Source organism: Mustela nivalis (assembly GCF_964662115.1).
Source record: "Mustela nivalis genome assembly, chromosome: 2".
NCBI classification, from domain to species: Eukaryota; Metazoa; Chordata; class Mammalia; order Carnivora; family Mustelidae; genus Mustela; species Mustela nivalis.
The window spans coordinates 158794402-158805469 of NC_139021.1; the positions used below are offsets into that span (position 1 = coordinate 158794402).

The 11068-nt window shown below is 45.7% G+C and overlaps 1 protein-coding gene across 2 annotated transcripts; it reads right to left on the bottom strand.

Moving 5' to 3' along the window:
- Positions 1-659: 659 nt before the first annotated feature.
- SLC25A28 (solute carrier family 25 member 28) lies at positions 660-10633 on the bottom strand. Of its 2 annotated transcripts, XM_082719567.1 has the most exons (5): positions 10201-10290; positions 7606-7710; positions 4001-4229; positions 2831-2887; positions 660-1473 (listed from the first exon to the last, which is right to left on the bottom strand). In XM_082719567.1, exons 3-5 carry the CDS (start codon positions 4221-4223, stop codon positions 956-958), a joined length of 798 nt encoding a protein of 265 aa, XP_082575693.1. In that variant the 5' UTR covers positions 4224-4229; positions 7606-7710; positions 10201-10290; the 3' UTR covers positions 660-955. The 2 variants fall into 2 exon arrangements, with proteins under 2 accessions (XP_082575693.1, XP_082575694.1); XM_082719568.1 differs by lacking the exon at positions 7606-7710 and having other exon boundaries at positions 10201-10633.
- Between the last annotated feature and the right edge of the window lie 435 nt (positions 10634-11068).

Here is an 11068-nt window from a genome sequence, read left to right on the forward strand (position 1 = left end):
GTCTGTAGGAAGGCACGATTAGGTCCACTTCCGGGAGCAAAAGATCTGGTCTGGGGTTTCAGTTCTGTACTTGCTGTGAGAACTTGTGCAAAGGATGGCCTCTCTGAGCTTTTCTTACCTGTAAAATAGAGGTGATGCTCGGACTGCCTACTTCACATTATTTTGTGAGAACCAGATGAAGTCACATACAATACTCTGTAAAAGCCTTCAGGCCAAATGGAAAGTATTATTATTTGCCACATAATCTTTTTTAGGTCTTGCAGCTTCACTGAGTAACTCTTGTTCTGCAACGACATCAGAAAACAAAGTGCCATGTGGGGATTTGGACTTTGGCAGGCAGAGCTGAGACAGCAGGGAAAGCTACCTCTTCTGTGCCCAGCCACTGTCCCAGGGAAAAGTGGGAATCAAGAGTGTCTGGTTAGCCAGGATCTGTCAAAAGCCATTGTTCCTGCCCTCAGAGAGATTCCTAGAAGCCTATTGCTAAAACAAAGGGAGTAAGGCTCCAAAGTCTTAAGTCACTGTGTAACTGAGCAGAAATGCAAACTATGGACAGACACACGTGATAAATCTTCCCTTTGGGCCCCTCGATTTAAGCTTAAAGTCAAGAGCAGTTGATAGCATTTCACTTCCCCTTTGGCGAAACAAACCCAATGAAACCATTTAATTTAAAGGCTTTTTATTAGGAACCACGGGAATGAGCTGCTTATCCCTCTGTAACAGTCTAGAGCAGGTCGTCAGGTCCAGGAGGGAAGAGGTTATCAGAGGTGCTGTGGTGTGCTTTGCTGCATCGCTTAGGGCCCGGAAGGAAAGGTGGCGGCAACAGAGGTCGGCAGGAACTGGTGTTAGCCAAAACACCAACAGCCTGGGGAGAACCCTCTCCCTTCCTTCCAACTCCACGCAAGGCTGGAGCAGGCCAGGAGACAGAGAACGTGGCTGCATTTTCTGCTGCTTCATTTCACTTGCTGGCTCTCCACTCTTGTTGCCGTTTGGTGATTAGGTATTTGAAGAACTCATACACAGACCACGCGATGGCTGTGGAGGGGATCTGGTAAATTACTCTGGCCTGCACCCCTCGGAAGTAGGCGGTCACCCCGCCTACTTGATACACCGTCCTGAAGGCACTTGCCATGCCTGTGATATGTCCTGTGATGTTTGAGTTCAAGGCCAGGGACTCCTGGGTGTTGAGCAGTGTTTTGCAAACGTCCAGTGGGGTTGTGGCGGCAGCAGCGACGGCTCCTGCACAGGCTCCGGAGAGGACGTGGGAGCTGGGGCTGTACCGTCTTTGGGGGTTAAAGTGCTCCTGCAGGAATTCATAGGTCATGAAGTGAATGGCTTGGAAGGGAACATTCATGGTTAGCTGCGTGGTGTAGCTACGATAGAAGGCGCTGGCCCCTTCATTTTGCCACACTGCCCGCACACAGTCTGTCACCCGGTGGTATGGTGAATTGTACATCTGCATCCTCTGCTTGACCACTGAGGGTGCCACCAACAAGAAGGAAGGAAAGGATGCCAGCCGTCAACGGGTGAGCGAGGGTATCCAGATTCAGAGTCCCAAGTCAGCGGGTCAGCCATCGGAGCAGAGGGAGGGAAAAAATATGAGTGAGCTGTCAATAATACATTAATATGTTATTATCTAATACATTCAGGTTTCCCTTTTTTGAGAGGGGATAGGAGAAGACTGGTAAAGAGCTAAAATATAACAGACCCCCTTCTATTAGGTTTTCTTTAAAACCAACCAGTGAGGGGTGCCTGCGTGGCTCAGTTGGTTGGGCATCTGCCTTTACTTCAGGTCAGGATCCCAGGGTTGGGATCGAGGCCTGGGCTTGCTGCTCAGCAGGGAGTCTGCTTCTCCTTCTGCCTCTGCCCCTTCCCACGTTCACCCTCTCTAGTGCTCTCAAATTAAACAAAATATTAAAAAAAACCAATAAACACACAGAATATATGTATGATTTAGAGACTCCAGAGGGTTTCCTTGAAGTAAGTACGTACTACTATTATCTTACTCTTTCATAAAACCCAAGACAAGAAATGACTCAGTGGCAGTGAACAACATAATGAACAGATAGCCCTAATCTGCATCCTCAGGTATGCAGAGCACCCAACTCTTACGGAACAAGGATGGTTAATCCTTCTACAGGCGAAGGGCTACCAAAAAGAAAACAAAATTCTTAACCAAAAAGAACTGTGGCTTTAGTTTCCGAACATCTGCTCCCTCAAGTGGTTAACGTGATGTGAGCTCTGGATCTCTAGCTTAGGTTTGGCCCTTGTCACACCACGGCCTTGCACATACAAGTAAAGAACTAGAACTTAAAGAACATAGCAACCACACTACCCCTTCATATTTGAGTATCTCACCCTCCACCTGGAAAGCCGAGATCCAAGTAGCCATGCATGAACTGAGCTCTACAATGTACCCTTTCATTCCTATATCATCTGTCTTCATTTCAACAAGAAAGCCTGGATTTTTAAATGTTAAAATCATCCATCTTCACCTCTTTGAAGAAAAGTGAAATAATCTGTTAAATTTTCAGATGAGATCAAATCCCTTACAGAAGAGACTTCCAGGAAGGCCCGGGAATAGGCCTTCTTTTTTTGAGAAAAGCCCCAAAGATGGAAGAAATCTCAAGGAGTTTCCTTCCTAAGGGGCGCCTCCTCGGTACCCACAACATGGAGGGGAGCGCCCTCTACTGGTAAGACGCAGTAGCACAGCAGGATTTCCCACCCAAACCAACCACGTGCTCCCTGGCTTTCTTCTGCAAACCAGAAATAAAGGAAAAGCCCGAGATGCAGATGCAGCTGCCCACAGAGGGAATGGAGGCAGAATCATTACCTTCTGCTGGATTCATGGCTGCATCATGCAGTAATGTTGCTACACACCCGGCTGCACCTGAAAAGGAGAAAACAACTGCCACATATAAGGCCAGGAGAGGTCAGGTCATTCACTGAGGCCTGGCGGAGGGTGGGGGGACAGCTAAGCCAGAGTAGGGACAGGGAACGTAGGAGCCAGTTCAAAAGATGGGACCCCACTACTCCTAAACCCCCGTTCAGAGAAATGAAGACACTTGTTCCCACCAGCTTAGTTAGGGTCACCAATCTTCATTCCATAGGTATAATAGGAAGGCCCAGAAGAGCCTAGGAAAACAGCCCAGATTTTACAGCCAGTTCTGAGAATAAATGCAGTTTATGCCCCAGATAGGAACCAGATCCACTGCGGCCAAGGGATGCCAGCGTCAGCTGCCTCCAGTGGAGGGAGAACATGAGGGGCGGCGGGGTGGTCAGATTTGCACCACAGCATCTCGTCTCCCAGCCTGCCACCCCTGTGCTGCCCAGTCCATCTCCACAGATTCTAGTATTTGTACTAGACCTTTCCTTCGGGTCCTGAACTGCCATATCCCTCACCACTCCCATTCGCTCTCAATTTGGTGCTCGGTCCTCAAGCACCCGGCTGCTGTCCCTTCTGTTCCTTCCACATAACCTCCAACCCTCTGGTTTCTCTGTGCAGAAGTCCCTTGGCTCCAGCCCAATTCACATGTTGAGGCCTGGTCATGTCCTCAGCAACTCAAACTGCCTCTGGTCAGTTAGGGTCCTGAAAAGGTGAGGCAAAGAGCTGGGGCTCCATTAATGTCTTCCTTGGGTGGCTGGGTCACCTCTGATCCTGCCCCGAAGAGCAGGACATCACCTGACTATCTGGAAATACACAATGAGGGGGTAGTTCCGTGTGTCTCCATGTGTTACCGGGGCATTAGAAGTTGGTGCAGGGAGAAGAGTTGAGCTGGTAAGTAAGGGAAGATACTGTCAACACTTTGTTGAGGACGCCCCCAAGGAGGGGTGGGGTTGCCCCTTATCCGAGAACTTCAGGTTTGGAAGTCCCTCCCCTATAATCTGGCCTACCCCAGCCCACAGCTTCAGCTCCAAACCATGCTGAGACGGGAAAGCACGGACAGCAGCAAAGCCCAGAGAGTTGAGAAAGTGGGGGAACCAGCACAGGAAGGCTCAATACCGTTGGCAATATGGCTATTGCCCCCAGGGTGGATTACATCACTCAATGTCTTTTTTAACTTTTCGTAGCAGGCAAAATAGAGGGCATGGGCAGGCCCCGCGCCTGTTGCTGTGACGTTCAGCCCCCGCATAGGCCTCCACAGCCCCTCCGTTCTTATAATCCTCCAGAGTGCCTCCAACACATTGCGGTAGCGGGCAGCTGGGTCCGGCTGTAGGCTCTGCATCCGGGTCTGAAATTACAGAAAGAAGCGCAGGGTCAGCGATGCCAACTCCTCATTCAGCTTCTCGACTTCCGACACTGAGGCTGTGGGCACTTCTATGTGGAATCATGCCAAGGGGCAGGAGTGCCGCCTGGCTTCCGGGTTTACTTCCTTCCAGATCTGCATCCAATCTTTCCAAGACTTGGACCTTTCTTTTGCTAGTCATCTATGAGGGGAACACCGCTGTTGTCTCTGAGGACATCACTGCTTGGGAAGTGGCCTTGGACTCTGAAATGATTCAGAGCCTCAGCAAAAAATACCAAGCCCAAATTTCAGAAGTTGCTTTTGTGCCTTAATAATCTCAGGCCGAGTTCTTTCCAAATGTATTTTGAAGTCAACTATTTTCTGTCTACAACATAGTTTATGCATTATTTCTGAAGATTGATCCTGGGCCTGCTTCCTCACCACATACTACACTAATGAGGATAACTCATCCTTTGTTGGATCCTTGCTAATTATCTGAGTTTCTCAGATTACTTGGCATTGACACCTGGGCCTGTAGGTTAAACTCTTGGCAAAGGCAGTATCTGTAATGGATACTGCTCTAATTTCATGGGAAAGAGCCTTTAACCTGAAACTATGAAAGGTGGAAACCAACTTAGTCTCTAAAACTGAAGGGATTACCAGATCTCTAATCTAAACTGAATGAATCCCGAAATTGGTATCAAATAATATCAGCCTTCGTGAAACATAATCCATGGAATTTCCAGAGGATTCAATGACTGAGACAAAAATACATGGTAGATACTTTGTATAATGCTGGACAAATTTGGATTGAAATATAGGAAATGTATCTTTTCAAAACATTCCCCAAATCACAGACCCTCAGGGGAAGGGTGTGTCTCCTAATGAAAATCTCTTGTCTGTTGATCCACTTCAAGATTAAGGTAGCATGGAGATTAACAATATAAAATCAATGTCCAGGGCCTAAACAGAGTAAGCACTCAAGATCTGTTTGTTGAATGAATGAATGAATGAATGAACAGATGAATGAAAGAACAAATGAATCTTAGCTGTCTGCACCAGTTCACAAAGTAAGAAGTGAGCTATTAGTGAGTCAGTAGGGGCAACTAATGCCCAAATGCAGTTTAAATTCCTACTTCATTCCAATTACTGGTTCAATTTGAACCTTCCTTTTGGCCATCTGGAATTCAAGAGCCCTGCCTCTTCTCAAGAGCATAGGGGAAAACAATTAACCAGATTAACAGGTCCTAGTTAGCTGCAAGCAAATCCACATTCCTCTAAAGTTATTTTCTCCAGCTTGCTACCGACAAAGAACTGGAAGCTTAAAAGGTTAATACTGTAAGTTCTATCATAAATACAGTATCGTTTATTACAACTTGACTCATTCTACTTCTCAAAAAAAAAAAAATAACACCATAAATTTCCAATAAAGGATATGCTTATGACAAATCTTTCACATCATGCCGAGGTACAGAAACCATTAGGAGTTATTTGTGACTACAGGTCTTTGCTGGCTACAGCTGCTGATAAAGATAAACTGGGCCTGGTAGCTTAACAATTGTGTTTCCATAGGTTTGTTTGAAACTGATCTTGTACAGGGAGAATATTCAGAAATTGCACTGCTCTGCTGAAGTCAGTGGCATTACCAGCCTTGAAAGGTCTGGCCTCAGAGACTTAGAACCTTTCACCCTCAAGAGAAACCTGGACTGAAAGTAACTTTGAGTATTTTATACATACCTTTACATCTAACACAATTCTACTTACACCCTTATGGAAAGGACCCAGGCATAAGCTAGGCCAAATATAAATATCAATATGGGAGGGCGCCTGGGTGGCTCAGTGGGTTAAAGCCTCTGCCTTCGGCTCAGGTCATGATCCCAGAGTCCTGGGATCGAGCCCCACATCAGGCTCTCTGCTCGGCAGGGAGACTGCTTCTTCCTCTCTCTCTGCCTGCCTCTCTGCCTACTTGTGATCTCTGTCAAATCAATCAATCAATCAAATCTTTAAAAAAAATCAATATAGCTCCCCAAAGGAGTGAACCAATAAATCTTTCTTTGGGTGAAAAATGAAATCTCTACAAGTTTACGAATAGCCTTTAATTATTTAGAAAAACACTGGCTTTGAAGAAAATCCAAATGAACTAATAGGGAGATAAGACAAGCCACATTTGAGTCAATTGAGTATGAGCCTGAGTATGAGCCCCTGCTTTGCTAGATGTGTGGATGTGTGGTCTTGGATAGATCACTTAACCAGAGTTTCAATGTTGTCATCTAAAACATGAGATTAAGAATGGGTCACGGGGCTGTTGTGCAGATTCCAAGAGGAGATGTAAAAGCCACTGGTAATTTATGAAGCACTAGAAATATAAGGCTTTTTATTTTTTTAATTCAAACACGATTCTTGGGCATATTTGTTCATACCATATAATTTATAGATGATGGCACTGTTGTCTCTTGTATACATTTCACAAATGTGCATGAGCAACTAACTGGTGCTTAGCCACTAGTAAATTAGGTTTAATTTTGTATCTTTTTGTTTTTACTTTAAAGTTTCTCTGTGGCTATAATGATTTTTATGTCCAGCTATTAATCTGGAGGTCATGTTTAGGGATGAGCACTATTATGAAACTCTGTGCCTTGCTTGGATCTGGAGATCTACTTCTGGGAAGGCTGTATGGAAGGCCTGAGAATCAGACTGGGTTCAAATCATGACGGTGCCACTTAACTTGCTTCCTTTTCTTCATCTGTAAAATAATGAAAATGGTGTATACTTTGTGAAATTGCTTCAAGGATTAAATGAATAATTTTATGTAAGGCACATCATTAGTGCTTGGCAAATAAGAACAATTGCCCTTTATTGAATAAGTATTATTAGATACAAGAAAGTCGAAAAGGCCAATGTTTCTACTTCCTAACCTTTCAATGGTGCACATGTATAGATAACCATTTGCATCTGGAGTTTGGAAAAGATTTCCCTTGCTCTTTCTCTCTTTAACTTATTATGTAAGTAGATTATTTGTGTCCCCATTACAGAGCCAAAAAGTAGCACCTTGCAGGCAGGCGGGTGCTTAGCCAAATGATTTTGAGATGATTCTACTTTGGTTGCAGAGCCTATCCCTATAGATAAAGTCTGGTGTTTGCCTCTGAGGCTCAGAAAAGGAAAACTGGAATATATTTGGACTCCCAAACCTCCCTATTATGACTATGTAAATAGTTGGCTGAGTAACTGTGGCCTAGAGGGTTATGGTACGTTCCTCCCAAGGATATTTTAAATCAACTTGACCCTGATAAGTAGCTGGGGTGCACAGGCTTGCATGCCAAGAGGCAATGCCAACTTTCATTTGCAAACCCTGTGGCTGCTGTTTAGGCTCCAACACAGTTACCTGCCTCTAGTCTTAAAGACCGTTGAGATGTTCTTCTTCTCCACCACCATTTATGGTAAAAGAGGAACTGGGAAGCCCTGGGACAAGTGAACTGGGAAGTCCTTTCTGAAGGAAAAGATTTGAATTTTACTTTCATGTCTGCACAACAATGTCTTAACATCCTACTTACATTAAATCCTACCAGTCTCACCTAGTTGTTCCCTCTAGTCATTTAAATCTCAGTATTAATGGCAAATGCAAATGATTCTTCTAAAATATGCTTTTGTATCTTTGAAGACTCTTGAGCATTTTTTTTTTTTTTTTGCCTCTGAACCAAATAATTATTTAATACAGGACTTTGAGGCATGACTGTAATGTCATATGACTAATTTTTTTTTTTTTAAAACAAACACTTAAAAGTTTGTGTAAATGAATAAGAACTGTTCTTCGAAACAGTTACCTTGGAAGGCTAGAAGTAACTTATTCTAGCAATGCTGTGATCATGCAAAATATTTCTGGAACTCCTCTTTCAGAAGAGTTCCCTCAGTGGGTTTATCAGCCTCAAGAATATATCAGTCTCCTTGCTTTCTGGTCCCACCTTCTCTTTGTTTTCAATCAGTATTACCCATTTTGATCTTCTGCCTTATATATCACTTTTTATTCCGAATGGTCTGTTACTAAAAAAAAAAAAAAAAAAAAACCCCAAACCCATTTTGTCACATGGCAAAGATTTGCCCTCTTTCATATTCACCCAAATATTCTGCAAGCATTCCTAACAGAGGAATCTATAAAATATTTATAGCAACATTATGCAAAGATATTAAATAAGGAGATAGCCTCCCAAAGTAATGGGACAACACTTAGGTTGATAAGTTACAGTAATATTTCTCAGTCACATTATTACGTTGTATTTTTCAAGTCATTAAATAATTTTCACTGCTTTCTTTGATCTAGTTTTCATTTGATACTCATCCTGATACATAGCACCCTAAACCCTGCTCTCTACTCACAGTCTAAGTATAGTGAAGTTACTTTACTTTGCAGTTAGGTCATTTTAATTTTTGGATATATAGCATTAACAACTCACAGTCATTCAACCTAGACTTTACTACATAAATGTCAGAATCTTTACTGGTACTTATCCACTTTATATTTTAATACTGTTAGAGCATTAACCATCCTCTTACTTCTCTTGCATGGATTTTACTATTTATTCCTATTCCTCTCAACTGACAAGGGTATTTAAAACTCTAGTATCCATTTTAACCAAGTGCAATCTACCAGTTTCAATAGATATGGCCCTTGGTAGGAGTTGCCTTGCAACTTGCTAGAAAACTATCAACTCAGAGTCATTCACAAAGCTTAATGAGCACTTTCCCTATTTCTTCATCCACACTACCAAAGAAAACAAGTGAGAGTACCAGAACCAGGAAGAAGCAGAAAAGATAGACTTTGTATTTCCCAACTCAGTACTCTCTCCTTTTGAATATGTAACATCTTCCTAATGTGAGGGGGAAAAAAAAAACACACTTCAAAGAGCTGTGAGGATATTGTTTGACTATAACCCCAACATTTTTAAAGGAGGCATCAGTCTGCCAATACATTTACTTCAACAGTCCCCTTGAATTTACTTTTCATTCAATCTAGTTCTTACTTTGAGAGACTGGTACCTTTACTAATGCACAAGAATAAGAACTGTAAAGAAAAATCAGCTCCTCTCTTCACCTAGCTTTCTTCCGAAGCACTTGACTTCTTTACCCACTTATCAGTCTGCTTGGTTTTGGCTGCAGTTAGTTTTTACTTTCACAGGAATCATGTCGTCATGTTGATCCCAATTCATTTTCAATATCATCATGCTTCCCTTCTAGGCAACTTTTCCCCTTTGTCAACTGCAGCTGGCTAAAGAAATACACTGTCAGGTCCATCTCTTGTTTGAGGGCTGCACATACAAAATCCTAATCCCAGCTTAGTTTTCATGTTCAGGAAATAGGTGGGGTATCATGCCTGATGCTGGGAAACCGAAACCTCTTCCTGAACGTGGTCTTTCCCAAATTACTTCCAGTCTAGAACTATGAATTCTCACTGCACAAATGATTTCCAGTCACTCGTGGGTTAAGATTTAATAAGTAAATGCTCTATCTAGCTGAGAGATTTCAGATTTCGGTTCCTGCCCCCTCACTTTTAAGGGAAGACACAGCAAGAAGCTTATAAAAGCACCTGCCACAGAACATCTCAAGCCTTTAAGATTCTATTCAGGGTCTGATTCACCCCAGTTGGCTTCATCTTCATCAAGTTAGTAGCACTTACCTGTTCCATCCCCTCCCACCCTATTCCTGCTTAGTCCCAGCTAGGTTCCGGGGCCTTGGCTGACAGATTTTCTTTCCACAGTGCCGATTCAGATCTCACTGACGGTTAGAAATGGGTCCTGGTTCCTGGCTGGGTTCAATCCCCAGCCGGGACCTTGCTTGCACGGAGTATCGGTCGAATCGTGCGGCGATGGCAGGGGCCAGGAAGAAACCCATGTCGGTTCCGGCTCTCGGCCGGGATCCTGGCTCTGGACAGGACCCAGGGGTCGGGTCTGCCTCAGGTCGGATTCGGAGCCGGTCCACGTCTCACCTTGACGCAGTCGATGGGATACATCACGCAGTGCTCCAGGATCCCTGCCACGGCGCCCGCCACCATGTGCGTGGTGACAGTGGCTCCAGCCGGCAGCGCCTCGTAGTCCGGGCCGGTGTCCGGATCCTGCCGTACCGGGGGCCGGCAGGCCCCGGCCTCCCCGCCGCCGGCCCCCCGGCCCACGCCCCGCTGCAGCCACCCGTCCAGCAGCGCCGACTCCCCGGGGCTCCGCCCCGGCCCAGCCGCCGGCCCCCCCGCCACACCGCCAGCACCCCGCCCCTCCAACTCCATCCACCCGGGCCAGCTGCGGCGCCCACCCTCGCCGCCGCTGCCGCTGCCGCCACCGTCCCCCAGCCCCGTCGTGTCCGCCTCAGGCGCGGCCCAGAGAGCCCGGGGCCTCCGGCTCCCGCTCGGCCCATGAACACGCCCCCCAGCCAGGCATTGGTGCGGCCGCCAAGGCAGCCCCGCCCCCTTGCATACGTCAGAAAAAGATGTCTGTGGTATTAGAGAAGTTGCCTGTCATTCCTCCGCCCTGCGGCGTTGCTACGGTTTAGATCCCACCCCTTCCCCTTTGATCTTGGGAAGCTTCTTGTTTATTGGCCATTGATTGGCCAACATGCAAGAACAGCCCGCCCACCGACTTTTCTGGAGGGCGGAGGGAAACTTAAGGCTGAACTTTGATAGGCTCAACCACTCTTGATACTTTGACTGCGGCCATTGGCCATCACCACGTCGGGATCCGATTGGCTACGGGAAGAGAGCGAAGAGCCCAGCGGGTAGAGGGACCGGATCTGGGCCCCGGACTGGCGGCTGGGGAACGGCGGGCGCTGCATGCTGGATCGTCTCGGGAGGGGGTGGGGGTGGTGCC

Coding starts and splice junctions, on each gene's coding strand:
- SLC25A28 (XM_082719568.1), bottom strand. CDS start 10,491: ATGGAGTTGGAGGGGCGGGGTGCTGGCGGTGTGGCGGGGGGGCCGGCG. Junction 2,888..4,000: donor CAATAGCCATATTGCCAACG/GTATTGAGCCTT, acceptor TCTCCTTTTCAG/GTGCAGCCGGGTGTGTAGCA. Junction 1,474..2,830: donor AGCCATGAATCCAGCAGAAG/GTAATGATTCTG, acceptor TGGCACCCTCAG/TGGTCAAGCAGAGGATGCAG.